This window comes from Scleropages formosus, chromosome 11, assembly GCF_900964775.1.
Source record: "Scleropages formosus chromosome 11, fSclFor1.1, whole genome shotgun sequence".
NCBI lineage: Eukaryota > Metazoa > Chordata > Actinopteri > Osteoglossiformes > Osteoglossidae > Scleropages > Scleropages formosus.
This window is the reverse complement of record NC_041816.1, coordinates 19,239,228-19,260,950: the sequence shown is the minus strand read 5'-3', so window position 1 is coordinate 19,260,950 and position 21,723 is coordinate 19,239,228. Positions and strand designations below refer to the sequence as shown.

The 21,723-nt window shown below is 43.0% G+C and overlaps 1 protein-coding gene across 5 annotated transcripts in view; it reads right to left on the bottom strand.

Annotated features, from left to right (window-relative positions):
• The window catches only part of shank2b (SH3 and multiple ankyrin repeat domains 2b), a 157,879-nt gene that overhangs the window by 26,137 nt on the left and 110,019 nt on the right, over positions 1–21,723 (bottom strand). For all 5 annotated transcript variants that reach the window (XM_029256178.1, XM_029256179.1, XM_029256180.1 and 2 more), the window contains one exon: positions 21,487–21,611. In XM_029256178.1, the coding sequence (XP_029112011.1) occupies positions 21,487–21,611 (125 nt within the window). The remainder of the gene's footprint in view (positions 1–21,486; positions 21,612–21,723) is intronic.

Sequence of the window (21,723 nt, the reverse complement as noted above, 5' to 3'; positions counted from 1 at the left end):
AATTTCCACCAGAAACCGCTGCATAGGTAGCTATACACTGCTTTAAAAATAGCAAATAATAGGTGACATCAAGACAAATTGATCACGAGATCAAAGTGGGGAGAAACAAATAGAAAATAAATTTGGAAATGGACTCTTCATGTTCTGTCAGTAAAAGTAAATAATTCCATTGCTTTTTTTTATTCAGTGTTTGATGCTCAGGTCTCTTTAGGCAGTGAGAAAAGATTTGAGCTACAGGGAAAACAAAAACATGGGGCAACTGCTAGTGTAGCACCTTTGGATCTGAAGGTTGCCGGTTCAAATCCCATCTACTGCTTTAGTACCCTTGAACAAGGTGCTTACCCTAAACTGCCCAGCTGTATAAAAATGTAAATAATTGCAAGTAGCTTGGAGAAAAGTGTCAGCTAAACGAATAAATGAAAAAACATCGTCAAAGTCTCTATGATTCTTGAAGCAATGAAATGTTCGTTCTACGTAACTCCAGGCCAGATGCTGACTCAGCACGTGTACCACATTAGAAAACCCCTTTCTAATCTAAGTCCCACACAGCTGTATCTGTCCTTTTCACTTTGTTAGTCAACCTTGGGCTTCTTTTACCCAGCAATGTATTCCCCTGTGCTTCGGGAAGCTTTGTGGCATCTGGGTGCCTAGATTTCTAGGATTTTCTTGCTACTTCCTGTCTCTGGGTTGTGTATGGCAGATATGTGATCTAAGAAATGTTCTAGTCAGACAAGGTTGTCCCGCAACGCTCTGAACTAGCCAGTAAAGGACACACACTTCAAAAGTGGCTTGTGTACGGGATGTGGGTAACTTTATTTGGCCATTTTAACTTCTTTTACTGTGACACATCAAGAAAAACAAGCAAAGAGCGAGGAAAACCTGTGTGGATTCCAACCAAATCCTTGGTTCGGGTTGAGGTTTGATTATAAACATTCAAGGTTTATTAAACCTCAAGTAAGTGACATCTTTGTAAAAGGAGACCCAGAGTAAGCAGTGTATTCTCACCACAGGTGGTCCCCGATTTACGATTGGGTTATGTTATGAAACCCATCGTAAGTCGAAAATATCGTAAGTCAAAAATGCATTTAATACACCTAATACACACCTCTGCATGACAGACTAGGAGATGCGGATCGCCGCCCCATCCAGCATCGCAAGGGAGTACACACACCACATAATCGCTTGCCCCGGAAAAAATCTAAATTCAAAATGCGGTTTCAACTGAATGTCTATCGGCAGCTCACCATCATAAAGTTGAAAAAATTGTAAGTCAAAGCATCGTAAATCATGCACCACCTTTATATCAATTCAGAGAAAGTACCCTGACCAAGGGTACTTACAGGAGGAGTGGGTTCCTTCCTGCTCCCGGACCACCTAGGCCTGATCACACGGTGACCTGTGGTTGGTAGTAAAGGCTACAGGAGGCATGGGAATGTAGTTGCTGAGCTGCGCTGCCATCGATGCCAGCACAGTTCATTATGTGGGACATACATAACTGGGTTAGGCCACAATGGTTCCAGCTCAGTGCAAGTAGGAAGCAGCACCGGAGCACAGGTTCAAGCTAGGCCTGGCCGAGGAAGCAGACCTGGACACAGATTCAATTGGCCCTTGTTAATGAAACAAATCAAGTTATGAGAGGGCCTGCTGTATTCTGATGACAAAAAAAAAAAAAAAGAAAAAAAAAATACTTAGAGCATGGCTCCACCCTTGTAATTCACTTAACTACAAAATCAATCTTCATCACGTAAAAATGCTTGTGACAATCGGCTTACAATAATGCTGCGTTTTGGACAGTCTGGACACACTCAGCGTGACAGCAACATAATCGTTCGAGGGCATTAGCCTATGCTGCATACGCACTACCTCATTAAAACCTATTGAATTTAATTAATCTTTTTTCATTCCCCCATACCCCTCCCAGCCTCATGGAGTAATGATAGAGCCTTGATAAGATTTTCATTTTGTAAATCACACCCTTTGTGCTCAGGGTCGTCCAGGTTTAACTTGCGCAAAATTCAAAATCTTTCAAAAACATACCTAGGGCTGAGGTTAACTAGACAGGGCTTCACAGTCACATTAAGAAATGATTTCCACTGGATTCAAAGGTAGATCTGCTGCCCTACTCTAAATCCAATCATCTGACTGAAGTATTCTGAGGCTGCATTTATGGATCGGCATCCCCCACTGAGGTGTAGCAACTGCAGGAAACTTTGTGAAGTCACTGCAACCTGGGTGGATGCGGGTGTCGTAACAGCAGCTCAGATGAGCTCTTGCGTCTTGCCCGGGTCCAGAAAGCAGACAAACTGGGATTTGCGACCGTAAGCTTACACAGCTACAATCCATAAGTCCTCACACTACAGTTGGTGTTCACAAATTCATTGACTGCAATGAGAAAACACAGCTGTTGACACGCTGAATAAAAAAGCACAGACAGACCCATAAACAGAGATAGAAAACACCACTGGAGTTGACAAACGGCCTGCTGGCTGGGGAATTTAGTTCAAGATACATACCATATTGTTGCTTCTATTCAAAGCCACGAATGTGCCTTAAAATAGCAATTTGAGGAACACGTGCAATTGCTGCTGCACATGTTTGTCAAAGGTACAACAGCCACAACCTTACAGCCATTTGTCCAGTGTGTTCGCGAGAACACTTGGCGTTCACGCTGCAGTGTGTGTCCATGGTTACAACCACAGAGAGGAAACAAGGCCACTCAATGAATATCACAAATGGCACAAAGAGCCCCTCTATCCTTCTCCATATTTCATTGCAACCGTGAGCCAGACGCTTCCGGCAGTGCACCAGCCTGCTCTCCTCTGCTCCTGTGATCTGTTATTCCTGCTTCAAGGAGGACATCCAGCGCCCATAGAAAACACACTCAGCCGCTCACAAGAATGCAAAAAACCACTGAACATGCCTGTTTCTAAAATTCAACATTCTGTTGTCACGTTATATGTGATTTACATTTACTCAAGGTTTTTCTCCAAAGCAACTTACAGTATTAAGGTTACAATTATTTACCCATTTACATAGTTGGATAATTTTACTGGAGCAATTTAGGGTAAGTAACTTGCTCAAGGGTACTACAGCTGGAGATTGAACTTGCGACCTTTAGATCCAAAGGCAGCCGCTCTAACCACCATGCTACCGGCTGTCCCCAATTAGTGTCTCAGGTGAGTGTTATGCATGGTGGACATAAAGGACAGATGCTTTCCCAACCATAGGACTGAGCCTTATCCCGTGCTTAGTCCCATGGGTTGCAGGTTTGATGAAAACTCAGACCAACTACAGCAGCGATAGCACTCAGCAAAGCGCTCCCGAGGACTGGACCTCGCTGCTGATGCCAGGTGTATGGAGCCCACTGCTCAGGGCTTCAGCTTTTAGCAGATGGTACACTTGTACCCGAACCCAGATTTTTCCCATTTTGTATTCACAGACTGCATCTGACCCGTTTCCCATCCACCTCCAGCGCTGGGGATATTTTCTGTGTGTCTCACCAAGGTACTAACAGGATTTCAAGAAGTGGATCCCACATCTTGTAAGGCACCCTTACAAACACTAAGCTGTGCTCAGAATCTGTACTTACACTGCTCTGCTGAGAGCAGACATACTCCATCACATTAATTCATTTAGCTGACACTTTTCTCCAAGGCAACTAACAAGGTAGTTTCAATTATCTACCCATTTATACAACTGGGTAATTTTACTGGAGCAATTTAGGGTAAGTACCTTGATCACAGGTACTGCAGCTGGAGATGAGACTCAAACTGGCAACCTTTGGGTTCAAAGGCAGCAGCTCTAATCGCTATGCTACTAGCTGCCCTTCCTCTGTTAACCTTGCTAAGTACTTCTGCAGTGTGGGACAGAGGAGAGTACCGTATTTGTATTGTAGCTCTGAATAACATCTGTGAAAATGCATACATAAAGAAATCTGTGTGTGTAGCTAAGGCACAGAAACATAGCTGAAAACATAGTACTGAAGGCAAAAGCCGCTATCCGCAACGCCTCTGGCGCCCAGCTCCTCTTAGAAAAGACCACAGTTCCCTGCCCTACTGTTTGAGGAATGAATAATTGATCAAACTTGTCCTTGCTGTGTTCTGTTAACCACAGCGCCTTGAAAACAATGGTGGCCGGCGGGGTTATCCCCGGCAAGGCAGGCCAGACCCCGAGCTCAGCACACCGGGGTGGGAAGAAAACCGCTGCTTTGTGTGTACATGGTATGTTTGCGTGTATATGTAAGCAGCAAAGGTGGATACCCGGCTGCAAACGTTCATCTGTGTATCATTCCCGGTTCTGCAGCCACGTAGTGACACTGGGATGATCTTTCCCTGAAAATACACACAGCAGGAGGTGCAGCTAAAGCCACCAAATTCTAACCTGAAAGCTGCTGGGTCGAGTCTGTTGAAGGGCGTTACAGCTGTATCTTTAAATGAGATGCTTAACCTGAATTACCCCAGAAGAATATGACAATACCATGGTAGTCATTTTATCTACGTCTGCAATGCAGTGAGAATAAATAATATTAACTCTGTGCTCTCAGACTCAAATGCTGCTCACTAATCCATTATGGCCTCTTCAATCCACATACAATGAAGACAATGGCGAGGTATTAAAAACAGGAGTGTTGTTGCAAATATGTGGTCATGGGCTCCATCCTCTGGTCACACACTGTTCCCGTGGAAGACACAGGCTTGCAGCTTTTGTTTCCCTGTCAGTCACCTGCATCAGATGTCTCACACCCAGCTCAAGACCAGCAACACTGCCTGATATTACTGGACTGGTATTGTAAGTGACAGGGGTGAGGTGGGGAGGGAAAGCAGAGACGCACTGGGGGAGGAGGAAGCACTGACATAGCTGAAATAGTGCCATTATATAATCCACTCTCCACACTGAGTTCAGTTCTGAGCCTCAGGTTACACGACAACGCACATAGAGTGGGGAGACTTCCTTCAGGAAATGAGTGCAGAGACAAAGACCCAGCAGATTAAATCACTGAAAGCAATCCTTGTGCTAAAGCACATACCCATGGTCCACGCTGGGTGTCAAGAAATAGACAGCAGGTAGCCTAGCAGTTAGAGCTTTTGCCTTTGGACCCAAAGGTTGCAGGTTTGATTCCCACCTCCAGCTGTAGTACCCTTGAGTGAGGTAGTTACCCTGAATTGCTCCAGCTAAACTGCCCAGCTGTTAGTATAAAGGGGTACATAATCGTAAGTAGCTTTACATTGTAAGCTGTAAAAGCACCAGCTATATGAATGAATGTAAGAACTCATAAAACACAATCAAGAACATTTACAATAGAAATCCACATGCCAAACCTCACATGCAACAAAACATACTGCAAAAAGTGTTCCGTCCAGAACTTCACACCCAGGTATGTCAAGGTGGTGCCCCTAATCATTGCACTTGTAGAATTTATTACAAAAAAGAATGCAAATGTGACACAAGGAAAACATTTTTTCTGCTGCATATGTGAAAATACATTTTAATTGTTGACACTGATGAAGCCATCATGATGACTGCGTGAAAGCAGCAGACTCCAGGGTCCCTGCTATGGCGACGGGCGAGTCGGCTGGAGGAGAGTGCAGCTTGCAGAGCGTTTGGCGATCCTACTGTTCGCCACCAAACCTTGTGAGATCGGGGGGGGGGGGGGGGCAGGCGTGCCACTGGAAACATGACAATTAACCATTCAGATTCGACTGTCGAAAAACAGGACATAGTTCAGATTCCACCACATACCTGTTTGTTTACCCTCAGAAAGACTGTTTTTACAAATATCATTAACTTGTGGCACAGTTACTACTCTCAAATTTTATAAAACATAAAAATTTGATAGTGATATATGACACACACACAGGCTGAAAGCACTTGTCCCAAGCGGGGTCGCGGCTAACCGGAGCCTAACCCTGCAACACAGGGCACAAGGATGGAGGGGGAGGGGACACATCCAGGACAGAATGCCATGAAGCCACCCCAAGTAGGACTCGAAACCCAGTCCTGCCAGAGAGCAGGACCCGGCTACCACCGCTGCACCACTGTGCCCTCAATGATAAATGACATGATATGACAATGCATATATTTAAAACAGCACAAAACAAGGTGTTTCAATGACTCCGCTACATATATTTTATATATATGTACTGTATATTATATACTGTATATATGTGTGTGTGTGTGTGTGTATGTATATATAATACTCCAGCAGCCATCAACACTTTGCAAGTCAGGGATGAAAACTGGCCAAACACTGGATGTCAACTGACAAATGAGATGCACAACGAATATTTGGATTCTTCGCAGAATTACAGATGTGGCAGCCAGGAGCCCATCTGAGGACCTTTATATCCCCCGGCGGTCATTTGTTGTTACGGTTTTAGAAAGCATTTCATTAGTGAGGAACACCAAACGGAGCTAAAGGCTCAGCTCGTTCCCATATTATGGTAATTAAAACGGATGCAGTGAAAAGACAGGAGTCGTGCATTTGAAGGCTGCCATGACTCTCTTACAATAGTAAAAAGTGTTAGAACTGCTTCCATACAATTTCAGCAACTGCTCGCCTTGAGCAGGGTCCGGTCAAACAGAGCCCATCTCGGAAGCACTGGGTGCAAGACTGGGGGGGGGGAAGGGTAAACCTACTGGCAACTTACAGTCACCAAACCACCTGAACTGCGCATCTTTGGAGTGCGAGCGGAAACCAGAGCACCAGGTTACAACCCACGCAGACAATAGAAGAAGATGCAAAGATCCTTCACCTAAATCTGAGACTCCAAATTGCCTGTAGTGTGCGAGTGAATAAGCGTTTGTGCTCGCCCTGTGATGGACTGGCAGCCCCATTCAGGGTTTACCCTCCTTCACACCCTACGCTTCCAGGAAAGTCTCCGGACCACAAAGACCCTAAATTGGACAAGCAGTTATCTGTAATGGATAGATGAAGGAATGAATTCAACCTGCTTCTAAAATGGAACAGCCAAAATAAGTAAAATACAAGGGGGTGTGGGTGGGGGGGGTGGGGGCAGATTTGGGAGTGTATTCTTGCATAATATAAAATGGGTTTTTCAAGCCTGAATAAATCTGACCGAACTTCAGAAATCTTCAGCATATCGCAGCAGTAAATATTTCACTGAGAAACTAATGACACTCACAGGCCGTGCAGTCTTAATTACAGAAGAGCTAGCAGCGCAAGCGCACATCTGTCGTTGAAATCGGCGCGTACCGAGCTCAACAGCCCACGCTGACTCAGTTCTGCCCTTCTGTGACTCAGCAGCTTATCACCGTCCACAAGTTGTGGAAACTGCCGTCGTAAAATGGAGGCCAAAAATGTAGCTATGACTCTCCACCCATCTCGCTACACACGACATCTGAAAAATGAGCCGCCCATGATGCTGCTCTAACCTCGCTCGCTGACAGCAGACGAGACTCTGCAAAGTGCCTTTATCTCAGAGGAAGACATACAATCTGTTATCCTTCCTTTTGTAGAAGTTCCAGGGAAATGGGGCTTAGCTCTATTTAAGGGTAAGTGTGTCATTATGCAGGCGGAGAGAGAAAGTTGCCACTCCGATCTCCCATTCAGAACGAGGGCATTTTGAAAGCTGCGGGTGACGGGTGCCTCTCTGGGCGCGGCCATAAAAACACAAGCGCAGAGGATCGACGTCCCTAAATAAAGGCACATATCACGCCAAGAATGACTGCAGTACTTTAATCTCACATCGATTACCCTTGTAGACTGGACGTTTGTTCGATAAAGTTGGGAGATTTCCACATGGCGCCCAGAGGGTGGGGTGGGGGAGACTAATGGGTGGCAATAAATGTTTGACACAGCATTATGAGAAAGCACTTGTAAGAGAAAGTGACAAGTTTGCACACATGTTGACGCCAACTAAATAAACAGCTCCCTGGGAATCTTTCCACTCCGTCGGCCTTCCTGGACAAATCGAACCAAGCGCAAGCGGAGGCCAGCCGCGCTCCCCAGCCTTTTGACGGTAATCCTACACCTGGGGAGGGAAAGGCACGCCTCCCACCTCGTACGCACTGGGCCATTTAATCCACCGCTAAGTGGATTTGTGGTGGCACTCTCCACTGAAGCAAATTCATGGCAAAAGAAAGCAGTTAAATGGAAGATTTGGGGGGGGGGGGGGGGTTGGGGGTGCAATGTCACGATAAAAACTATGAAATTTTCTCTCAGTTGGATTCCTTTTGATTAAGTTTTGTGAGCTGACTTGACTGCACTTGAGTGGCCACACTGAAGCAGTCAGGCAGTGTAAATCAGCTGAGGCCAGTACACTGCTCAAAGGCCAATGTCCACTGGACACAAATAGGTGAATCTCCAGCTGAAGGACTAATATCACTGCATTCAAATCACAAGTCAGCTTACAATTCTCTTCAAGATGTCAGGATGTCTCTGCAGGTCCCTCTCCGGGGGGGGGAGATCTGGACAATACAGCAAAGTACGACCTGCGTGAACTGTCTTACATGGAAGGACTGATCTCCAGTTGTTGCAGAGGCAACATGCTGAAGATGATGTTCCTTTAAACAATCAGCCTCGGCATCATCTCAACATTACAGCAACCAGTCCTTATCTGTGCATAATTTAAAAAAATATATACTTTTACATTTATCTGATGCTTTTCTCCAAACCGTCGTACAATTATTTACCCATTTACACAGCAGGGAAATTTTGTTTTTACTGGAGCAATTTAGGTAAAGTACCTCACTCAAGGGTACTACAGCCGAAGGTGGGATTTGAACCTGCAACCTTTTGGGTCCAAATGGAGTATCTCTAACCACAACTTTACCAGCTGCCACTGTTACAGCTAAACAGTACCATTTATTGCACAGATGTATTTTTGCACAACTTATGCATTAGCAAAATATTTGTGTGAAAAGATGGCCTACCAATCCAAGGATACTGGTACAAATTTGTGCTTCTGCTGTAGTACCTTTTGTCAAAATATTTACCTTGAATGACTGCAGTAAAATTTATCCAGCTGTTTAAATGGGATAAGTGAATTTGGAAAAAAGTGTCAGCTAAATAATGGTTAACAATAAACTATCAACATTACTTTACCAGCAAAATTATGACAACTAATGAGACGTTATATAATAATTTGATCTAAATAGACTTGTTCAGTATTCCTCTAGTGTTTATAGGGCAGAGCATAAAAGGCTGGATAAGTCAACATGAATAAGAGGAGAAATGGTGTCACAGCCTGGGCGAGATTCTCACAGAACTAAAGCACCAGCTCATTTCCACAAGTGAGGTTAAGCTTAAGAAAACAGTTTATCAGAAAAAAGAAAATAATTAGCTGGGAGCATAACAGTTAGACCTGCTGCCTTGGGATCCGAAGGTTACCGGATCAAATCTCATCTACTGGTGTAGTACTCTTGAAAAGTTAGCCTTAACTGTGCCAGAAAAGTTATCCAGCTGTATAACATTGTAAGTTGCTTTGGAGAACAGCTTTGGCGAAAGGAATAAATATAATCATTCAGAAAATAATACATCCTTCAAAACCCACTAATGATTCAAGAATTGAAAAGGATTTTTTTTTTTTTGGCCCAAACACTTTTTTTCCTTCTATTATTTATCTTACGTGCAAGTAAACGTTACTCACTTTGTGAACCAATCAAGGAAATGACCAACAACACATAACCATCATCAAAAGAGATCTAGTCAGTTAGCATGGTAAATTACGTGTAGGCCTATCTGTGGAAGGGTGAGGCCACATCACACACAGCGATAAACCCTTAATTATATAATGACATTTAATCAGTCTGAATGTAATTACACTTTGCTTTTATACCCCTCACGCTCATATTCATTGTCACACAGACTATTACCAAATAAGCACACTGAATGGGGTCAGACAAGGACAGGGATGCTGTTTTGCTGGGATGGAGGGAGAGGCGGCAGGGATAGATCTGGGTGGAGCCCCGTCACAAACGGAGGTTGCACAGCTGTCAGGTGGAGTAGCAGCAGCAAGAGAGCCTGAAGATCCACCCTTGAACAGCAGCTTGCAGAAGAGCTAACAGGACAACATGGGGACTCTCCCACACCTCAGAGACTGAAACCCCAGTTACTGAAGTAAAAGCCCACTGATCATGTAACTCAACTTGGATGTTCTTCTGATAGCAGGACAGGGTCTCAGATTTTGTACCCTGTCCAAAAGACACACAACCCTTTGTATGGGGGGTACTGCCTGGAGTTAAGTGTTTCAGGTAACCTGCTGATGTCCTTTACTGGTGGACACTCTGAATCGTGAAAATTGTGAAAACCAGCAGGTAGCATAATTGGTTAGAACTGCTGCCGTCGGATCCAAAGGTTGCTGGTTTGAATTTTCCTTACTGCTGGAATACTTCTGAACAAGGTGTTTACCCTAAAAGACCCTGCTCTAGTAAAATTTACTCAGCTTTATAAATTTGTAAATTGCTTTGTAAATTGTAAGTTGCTTTGGAGAAAAGGATCAGCTAAATTAATAAATGTAAATGAAATACTCCATTCTCTTCAGGGTTTAATGATTTTCCTATGAACTAGCTTTGCAATGTGCTTCACCCCATTAGTGAAGATATGGGGTGACCAAAGCCTTCTACAGCAATCATTTCAACTCCACAGTTTTATATTCCATATTAGTTTAAGATATACTGAAACACTACCTACTTTCACCACGGTGTGCACTCTGCACCTAAACTATACATTTTCTGAACGTTTCACATAATCATTGTGTAATTTTCCAAATGTACAGCATGAACAACCACAACCCTGCACTGGACAAGTAGCTATTGATAATGCATGGATGGATAATAATCCATCTATGCATCCATCCATTTAACAATTATGAAGCACCACTTGTTCAATGCAGGATCACGATGGTCTAAAGCCTATTCCAGAAACATTGGACATAAAACAAAGTATACACAACATGGTGTGACAATCCAATGTAAAGCATATAATAATACATTATTTAAATTTCCTGGGCTCTAAACAAACCAGGCTTCGTTGAATTAAAAAAAGCCTTTATATTAAAAACACTGTAGTAAATTGTTATATTTTGTTTAATGTCCAGCTTTCTGCACTTGCTATTACACACAGACCCCACATAGACTTGTCATAACTACCAAGCAGCCAGAAACCACGTCTACTGTGCAAGTAAATTTCCACTACCCTTTTTAAAAACCACATATTAGTAATCAGGAGTTGTAGTCATATTTATAACGATATTTATATGGCAAGAAACTGTCATACCCCAGAATTAAATTCCTTGTGTTTGTACTTTCTCAGTTTTCTTTAGAGGCATCAGAAGTCATTTTTAAAACAAGCATTCCAGCATACACAGCTAGAGTAATTCTAATGCTGTTGTTTCCATGGCAAAATATTTGTATTACAACACTAACTTCATTTTATTTCCAACTTGAAAATACAAAAATTCAAAAAACATAGATATACATTTAAAATTTTATTACGTTCTGATTTACAGGCTAATTGCAGACTATTATTGGAACATTTAAATTACTGACTGATCATATTTTTATGCTTTTGAAAACCTTTGCATTTCAAACATTTGCATTTCATTTGGCTGCATCAAATTTCTCTTTGAAGACAATTTTATCTTCCTGGTTACAGGTGTTTAGGCTGGCCCACACTGGACATGATTCAGTGGACCAGACTGATGGACAAGAGTTAATCAGCACCTCGAAAGGACATTCCACCAAGCCCTTTTCGATGCTAAAACAATTTTTATATCAAAGGGGAGGCCTCTTGGTTGAAAGTCCCATTTGTGTTCTTCTGTAACCTTTGGCAGAGAACTACAGTGGACATGTTCACCAATGCCCTGCTCAAGATGACATGGTTTACAGGAAGACATACAGTACATGGAATAAAAGAAATGTAACTGTCTATTGAATATGTGCATCCCTCCATAGAATACTACAAATATAAACTACAGGAATAATGGTGTTAAAGCACTGCTTGAGATGAAGCAAGACTTAAATGCACTTTTGACCATGCAGCTGTGTATTTGAGAAGTGTTGAAGGAAATTACACACAAAAAAAAAAACTAAATACCCAGAATCCCATTTCAAAAATGTGTTCAGTAAGAACTAAAAATATAAAGAAGCTGTGTGAACACAACACTGAAAATAATCTAGTGTCAAGTTCTGCATCACAAACAGTGAATGAGCACCAGATGCAGATTTAATGCCCAAATCTACAATTCTCTACACTGATTTTTTTCAATGAGTAGTAGGATTTCAACACAAGTGGGTTTACCCACTGTTACTTACAGCCTACATTTTGTTTAAATGTAAAATTCATAAAGATCCAACATTTTTGATGGCGGTCTACAGATTGATGACAATTTTCTATGACTTCTACAAGTACCACACCAAGTGCAGCTCACTGATCGCCTCAGTCTTGGGAGCCATGAAAGACAATGTGTAAACTTTTCATATCTGCTTACTTCTCCCCTGCCCATCAACAGCATTTGGGCAACAATTTATTACAGATCTCATTTATTTGGAGACACTTTGTGAATTTAATATATAAACACAGTAAAGATAGCAACAATAACTAAACTAGTGAAACTTTTACGTAAAAGCCTTAACAATCTTGTGGTTTAGTAAAACTATCATTCCAGTGTGGTAATTTTCTGGCAATATTTCTTTGAAAAGATTTGCATACTCACTACACAGATACAACATCATTTTGATGTTTTTTTCTTTTTATACTTACACCAAAATAAAACAAAACTTTGACTCAAAATGTAGAGAACTTTATGAAAATAAAGAGTACAAAGACACAGTAACAAAGATTATTTAATATGAACAGACTGGTAGTGCCAGGGTACAAGTAGTGTAAATAAGAATGAATTGGGCTCTTAGTGCTACAGTAAAGGACCTTGATCTCCCAACATTTTTGAATAGCCTACCAAAACAAGAGCAGTTTTCTACACGCGCAAGTAACAAGGACCCACAAGAACCTTTTCACAAATAAGTCTGCAGTTTCAGAAGAGCACGTGAAACAGGGCTTTGCCCACTGGTCACACGATCAACTGCTTATGGGTCACATCAGTGCTGTCAAGAAGCATATCCTTCCCAAATGTAGTCCCATATTTCAGTGCATTTCCATTTTTCTGCCTATGCATTTTTTCATTATCCTTTCCAAATAAGCTCATTCATTTGGACCAAAACAGTCCCTCAGAATATACTCAGACCTCTTCTTCAAAGGCTTAAACAAATAGGAGGTATGGCACTATCAAACCTTCAGTTTTACTACTGGGGTGTGAATATCCACTTTATTAGCTGCTGGTAAAGTCATTACCATTTAAAACAACCTGGGCCAGTGTGGCTGAATACAGAACCCAATTCCTCCAAGTCCACTTCGCTGCTGGCTTTGGCGTGTACCCTCCCCCTCTTCCAACTTCCTAGCACAGCTCCAAACCTGTAGTACATAATATTCTCAAAATCTGGGGCCAGTTCAGAGAGCATTTTGGTTCCCAGTCATTTTCCACATTGTTGCCCCTTATTATGAACCCATGCCTTTCCTCTTCTCTTTTGGACTCCGAAATTTACAGCTGGCACAGCAGAGGTCTGAGATCTGTAAGAGGTTTGTTTGTCAATTTGTGTTTTCGCTCTTCTGATGAGCCATCTGCTGAATTTAATATCCCAAAATCTCACTTTTACAGGTACTTGCAACTGAAGCATTTTGTCCAGAATTTAATTCCTTTTTTCCCTGCATTCCCTCCAGCTGCACCATTTCCTTTCATTTGTGAATTAGACCCTTATACAATAGTATCCATTTCTGTGATATATGAACATTTAAACAGAATACACCTGTCTTTTCTGACTGTCATAAGAGCAGCCTGGGAGAACAACCTTCAATTCACTCGATCAGATCAGGACTGGTCATCAACTCTCAGCAGGGTGTAGGTTTCCTTTATTTGTGCAGAACATAGTTTGATACAGTTCGATGCTTTTACATCATTTTCACATGTCAAAAGTCAGATTGGCTACCATTTACCCTGAAGTAGATCGCCCATGTGACAGATGTAAACAAACCCTTGCATCTCTGGGGCATACTTTCTGGTGCAGACAAAAATTATCCCCCTTCTGAGTCTCAGTATCTGACACTGTACCAATTTTGGTAGATGTCACACACCGATACCGCTCTTTGGTATTCTCGTAGGATTTCACTGACAAGTAGTTGGGATGTCCTAAACGGAACACTGCTGCATGATTTGTGTTTGACCTGCTGAAGTGTTCCCACATATCTCCCCTCCTCGTTTCTCTGCATTGGCTTCCTATAGCTGCCCATATCAGATTCAAGACTCTGGTTATGGCCTACAAAAGCATCAATGGAACTGCTTCCAGATATCTACAAGACATGATTATCTGCTTCACCCCAACCAGATTGTTATGCTCCTCCACCTCTGCCTGCTTGGTGGCCCCACGCAGAAAAGGTCCAAAAGCATGAAGGTTGTCGGTTCTGACTCTAATGTGATGGAATGACGCCCCCCCCCCTCCGAACTGCTGAATCTCTCTCTACATTTAAAAAAGGTCTTAAAACTCACCTCTTCTGGACTCACTTCTCCCATGATCTCTTAAGTACATGGACTGTGTAAATGTTCATGCTCTATATCTTCGAGATGATAAATGTTATATAACGGAAAACTTTCACGCAGCTACTCGTGTGATGTTCATTTATTCATATGGTGCAAAGTAACAAATTAATTGTGCTTTAAAATCCCATGTCTGCATCTGAGTCTCTCTTTCTGTTGATGTAATGCACACGTATTTTTCTTTGAGATGTAAGGCGCTTTGGAGAAAAGCAGCTGCTAAATTAATAAATGTAAATACCTCTGTGTCCCCTTTGGCACATCGTCTCACCCTAAGGAGCTGGAGAAATCACGTCAATCACTCACGAGTGCATTGGGTCAGAGACCTGATGCACTTTTTGTAGCCTGAAAAGATCAGACACACATACCTCTCTGGAATTTTGCAATATTTGGAAATGTCCGTCCTGAGACATGAACAGTACAGCTCATTCAGACCCTGGAGACACTAAGATACATGATTTTTACCACCACACCTTGGAATCTCTTACTTCCAGTTCTGCATGCTTGCTTGTACTTGGTTCATTCATTTATCAGTTGATAGTCTACCTATTATTCACCCGTGCACTGAGGTTTAGGGTGAGTAGGAGGGGAATGGTTAATTTTGTCATTAAAAAAGTCATTTATATAATGAATTCTATTTTTTCATGCGTCTCCATGTGTTATCCCTGTAAAATTCTTAAATAAAATTATTTTAAAAAGTTCTTAAACCTAAAAAAACTACAGTGAAATACTAAATGACTGATAAATGAATAAACCATTCTTCTTAAAAAAACTGAAAGACTTTTCTTACAATACAGGATTAGAATGCCTTCTTGTCCTGAATATTGGCAAAAATACATGAATTTTAAGAAATAGTCTAAAAATGTCCCTATTTCAGCTGCTTTCGTCTCTCTGTTACATAATTGCCTATGTCATCCCAGCTGATCACATGACCAGTACTAACACCAACAAGAGAGGCTGTTTTCTAGTTATTCGGGGTCAGCTCTGTGGTGCTCGCATCTGAAAATGCAATAATCTGCACACTTGCCACTTGGCACCTGTGATGCTCTGTGTCTGCACTCACTGGACCCTCACGCCACAGATGTTGCCAAGGAAAGATGATGATATGAGACTGATCGCGCACTCAGTGATGAACCACGATTAGCAGCAGGAAGCCCTGAGAAGGCGCATACTGACACAGTCTGACGGGACTCAGAGGGGTTGTTTTCCACCCCTGCCCCTTGGCCCCTGACACCAACAAATGCCACATCCCACCCTCCTTCTCACATGTTCAGATTTAATCATCCAGCTCGACTGTGATTTAAAAGCTCCAACAGCTGTCCTGTTTCCATCGCAGCACAGAGACAATGCACTGCCGGTTGCTAGGTGACCGTTGCTCTGTGTTACAACTAAAGGCAAGGTGGTAAAAAATGTGGCGTATACAGTAAGAAGAATATCCATTTTAAAAGTGACACTTGTTCTGGCATTTGGTTGGGTAAATTTGTTATGCTAAAATGAGGTTTATTCATGACTTATCTGCTTTCAAGTGGATATGTCAGAATTCTGCAATACTTGTGATGGTCGACTGGGTGTGGAGATACATATGATTTTGATAATATTTCTGCTGCAAACAGGTACAATGATACAGTGCAAAACTATTCCACGGGAGCTATTATGAAATCATGCTAACGGTTTGTATGTAGGATTTTTCTCATGCAATTGTGGGTGTGTCCGATGCCAAATAAAACTGAATTGCGTTGTGCTGTTACCGAACCACAACACAGCACTATCGGTCACAAAAGCCAGGCAGGGGATGTAGAAATTTCAACCACAGCTTGTGCTTTGTAGGCCATCCTCTGCTCACACTGTCGTTCTGCAAGGCAGATTCTACAGATTTCAGGATGACCTCCACCTCGCTCAGAGGACGAGTTCACAGGACAAAACCACCCGAACGAAAACACGAGTCCATAGAGGGTCTGAAGACCAGAGTGAAGAGCACAGCCATGCATTTTGTCATGCAGAGGAGGACACTGCAGTGTGAAGCCTGACTTTTTCAGCAAAACCATGCAAGAAAATGCAGCAGGTTTAAAACAATTACACTGGTAATAAAAAGGTCCCAGAAAGCTGTCATGGGCACTGTTTAAATTCGGAATTTGTAAGTACTAACCAAATCCTCTCACACACCATGCAGATTTCATGCATAAGATTTCAAAACACACGGGGGGGCGCGGCGGCGCAGTGGGTTGGCAGGTCCTGCTCTCCGGTGGGTCTGGGGTCCGAGTCCCGCTTGGGGTGCCTTGTGACAGACTGGCGTCCCATCCTGGGTGTGTCCCCTCCCCCTCCGGCCTTACGCCCTGTGTTGCCGGGTAGGCTCCGGTTCCCCGCGACCCCGTATGGGACAAGCGGTTCTGAAAATGTGTGTGTGTGGTTTCAAAACAGCAGCAATACAGTGTAAGATGAACACTAGGTCTCGGGTCAAATATAACTGCTGCTCAGATGTGGTCTGAGAGCAAATGAAGCGTAGAATCTCCTTTCAGTCTGTAATTCAGAAGTGAGCCATTCCACAGCCTGTATGAAGAGCTTTTCTATTGTTCTGGGGATTCTGGGAATACACAGAATCCACCCCCCCCATTTACACTTAACTTTCTCTGAGTAGAACGTGCAAAATGCCCGATTGATTCCAAGAAATCACAGCTCCACAATACATAGCTAATACAGTGTTTAAGTGTTAGCTGCCCTTAGTTCATCCTGCAAATGGGACCGATTCACTGGCGCTCCGGCCTCATTAACCAAATATTAATCAACATGAAACCAATAAATGAAGCACTGAGAAAACGATCTTGACCACAACTAAAACATCAGTTTTACCATGGACCCCAAAGGACCTGTGGGAACAGGCTATATATTGCCATCCATCATCTATTACTGGAGTCTGAGGCCATTCCAATGATGAATCTGGATGGGAGGGTCTCCCCAAGTGTGAGCCTTTGGACAATGTCCAAGCCCATTTTCCAGAGCAAAAAGTAACACAAATGCAGGCAAATCCTGAAATTCACACAGCAAAGCCCTGATGACTGGACAAGAATATGCTATACGCAGCAAACCGTGTGGGCTTACAGCAGTGCAAGGAGCAATAAGAGAAGAGGAGAGGAGAGGAGAGGAGAAGCTGACAAAATGCGAGACACATACTCTTAGACAGTGGCCATTTGCACACAGTTATCCAGCACAATCAGCCAAAAGGTGCAGATGAATCTATTATATAATAGTAAAATGTGGTTTTTGCTCAACCTAGAAAATGCACCAAGGCAAAAGAGAACCAAGTGCTACTAAAGTTGAACCACAGCGTCTGCTGGCAGTATAGGCAAAAGGCTATGCTTTCAAAGCCTTCAGATTTGGTGTGAACCTATATATAACCTAATTTTCATCTCACAGGTGAAGGGAGACAAAAAAGCTGCGTTGGCAGGGTCAGCAGAACTGAACATGCATATTCCTCATGAGCAACAGCAACGGGGGGGGTTTTGGGGGTGTGGCGAGAGACAGCTTTGCTTCTGCAGAGCCTAGACTGGGTAAGACAATTCTAGAGGTGGTAAGAGTGCATCCAGTGCATTGCTGGTGTACAGGAACTGTATGAGAAGAAGGCCCTACAGGACAATGGCACAACTTGAGTCAATCTGCAGTATGCGGTTGGGAGGTAGCAGTTCTCTCAGTGTACTCCTCAGTGAACTCTGGTTTTTCTGCATCAAAATATAAATAGAACATTTCCTGGCTCTCCTTCTGTTCCTCCATGTGCAATGGAAGTGTGGGGCTGCCGAAATGCGGGGAAGGTGTACTGCGATGGGTCATCTGGAAATCTAATCTTGGGACTATCAGGGGAAAACAGATGCAGGAAGCCGCTGCTGTATTAGATGAGTATCCCTGACAGTAACGTGGGAACAATGGGGCCTGAAAGTGGCAAATTTGGCATACAATGATGAAAAACCTGACTTACTCCATCGCTAACTTTCGAAGACAAGGACATCATCACTGGCTGTTAAAAGCAAATGCACCAATAGCAACAGTGTCCGTTGATGAGCCGTTGACCAAGCTATAAGATTCGTCCATGGTGAAGACAAACGGGCAGAACGCTGCTGACCAGGGCCAACTGGGATAGTCCCAGCAATGGCCCATCTCCCATTTTGCTGGAGTCCACGGAACCTACTCCGCCAGCAATCCATCATGGATGCCCTGTAGTCTGGCAGTGACAGCCCCCTCCTCAACTTCAACTGGATCTTAGCCTAAGTGTGAAAAGTTGGAACAGGGCTGGTGTCCATGTTCATAAAACTGTTTAACACCCATCGTGGTTCCTGCAGAGGTTCAGCCAAGAAACCTGTTAGTACTGTTAGTACACTGCCACAAAGATGAGGTTTTCAGAGCACCGGCTAGCAGTCGGATCAGAGGGACTCAGACACCCATGATTCCCTATCTGGCTTGTAAAACTGCCAAATGATCAATAACATCGATTAAGCAATCAAACCATTTGCTCGTTTAATGTTCCCAAGGTCATAGCCCGAGGCTGGAATGACAAAGCACAAAATTTCAGAGCCTCCTCAAAGACAAGAACTGGCAAGTGACAACAAGTCCTTTTAATCATGATTATGTATGTTTTAACAGATATGATCGTTTAGACTTAATCTAACTGCCTCACATTAATACTATGCTGGAAAAATTGACACATATCCAATATCTGTTATTTCCCCTTTGCACAAAGTTGGGCAGTATATTAATACTAAAAGCTAGAGCATCACCCAGAACTGGCTGCCAGTAAAAGGGCTGTTGTGAAGCCACAGTCTGTGTTATATTTGTGGTTACATCATAAGCCTGCTCAATTAATGCCATTTCATGCACCACAGTCAGAGTCCACGTTCCACATGGGTTCCACACTGGTCCTGGACTGTCCTCCACCTCTCAGTAGCATCATCTCCCATGCCTTCCTCCAGCACTATACACGCATGTCAAAAATATAAAACTTTCATGGAGAGGTAAGTGGCTTCCTAAATCTTGCATGCAAATGTGGATGCTTTGCTGACGTTGAAACGAAGGAGAGACTGTAGTTTAAAGCACTGAACTATTCCCCAGCTGGCCTCGCTGTTTATTTTTACCAAAGCAAACATTTTACAAAGACAACTGTGACTCTCCCGACCAAGCAACACAACAAAACTGTGCTGCTTTAAATGACCAAAGTCAATGCCTCTTGTCTGAAAGTAAATGAGCATAACTGGAGGAAAACACATATTGCCATTGCATACTGTTAAAATCTTCCGTCCACTAAACCATTCTGTGTGTTAATTCAAGGAAATCACAGCTACAGAAGTCTCCGATACAGAAAATCTTCAAGCATCAAGCTGACAATTGGTTTCAACACTCCTCTTAACAGCAGAATTGTAAACACACACTTTTTTGTCATGCAATGGACATGATGCACGGGACGGCATCTCTGATCGAAGGGAGGCTGCAAAGACTCGGCCTTCGGCTGACGCTTCCTTTTCAGCTGTGTGCTCTATCAGACTTGCTGTTGACAAAGAGGCATGCTGTGCAATTGCAGCATTAATATATCTCTGGCTAAGGATGGGATGCACAATGATGTCAGAAACAAGGGAAGTACACCGTGCTCGGGAGATTGTTATTATTAGTCAGGAGAAATATAGAGAGCGAAAGAGGGAGGAGAGAGACCAGCAGCGAGAAAGGCAGCTTTTTATCTGATCATTTCCTGCTCCATTTAGCAAGTGCACTAAGCAAAATCAAGCTCTGTCAGAGTCGAAGATGCACCATCTCCTCATCGCCGACAGCATGCAGCAAATGACCGTCATACCTTCGACATTCCCTCAGTGTGCCGTCATTGCAATAAACACGAGCTGTATAAAAGACTGCAAAACTCTACAAAACCTCAAAATTCATAAAGAAAAGGAGGCACTGTCACATCTTTTCATTATTTATCTTTCTGCATCTTGTCTGAGTGACACATCTGCAAAATTGCATCAAGGACGTTGCACCTAAATATTCCTTCCTGCATTCCCATTTACAGACGAATGTAAAACTCAAATCCCTGATCTCAATCACAATAAAACATGACAAAACAAATAAAGTGTAATCATTACATAATTGTATCAGGAACCCTAGTCCCAATTTTTTTTTTTTTTTTAGAGAAGGACTCATTTCCTTTAATGCTTGCAGAGTACTGGTGCCAAGAAAACGACACCTTTCAGGTACTAATGGGTGCTAATCCAACCTATTGCACATCTAAAACATTATGAGATAAAGCAACGCATCCAAAAGCGATGGATGGGGCTAAGCGAAAACAAGGCTGACCTCCATTCCTTTAACCCAGAAGTAAAACTCGGCAGGATCCTTGGTAAGTTAGGAGACGGAGGACCCCTGACGGCAAATGACGAGCACCAGCATTAAAACTTTGGTGGCCCCAACAAAGTATGACCGAGCAGCAATAACAGGACTCTTCCCTCGGGAACCCTAGAGCCAACTGCAGTGCCCGCATTGTGCCACATCCTGAGGAAGACACCTCGAAACACAATCTGACATTTGTGCCTCAAAAGCAAAACAAAACCAGAAAAACAAACCTGTTCTGGAATATTTCTGCTAAAAACCTCTTTTTCTGCAGAAATTAGCATTTAAAAACATACAAATGGCCAGAACACAGCACTTGCTTGTACAGTTCTCCTAAAGCTGCCCCGTGGATCTCTGCTGCCGAAAAATAAACATGCTGGCAGAGTGAGTTTACAGCAGGGTTTGACAATCATCACTCATCCAGCCTTCGGTGTAAAACAAACCATCTCCTTCGTCTCTGAAACCTTGCAGCTGAAATGCAGACAATGAGCAAAACATTCAGCTTGAAATCCAGCCTCTTTCCTACCTCAATGAGGAAGTCTCCGGTTCGAAGCCCTGCCTGCCATGCAACCCCGCCCTCATCCACTGACTCCAGGTACTGAAGGGCGGGAAAGGCTGGGGTTGGTGTGAATTCCTCAATTGGGGTGTCGGCTTGGGTGTAGCAGCCAAATCCAAAAGGAAGCGAAAAAAGAAACAGGTATGAATAAGGCTGGAATATGGTTTGAAGGTTGACAACAACGCCTTTAAAAAAAAAAAAAATCAA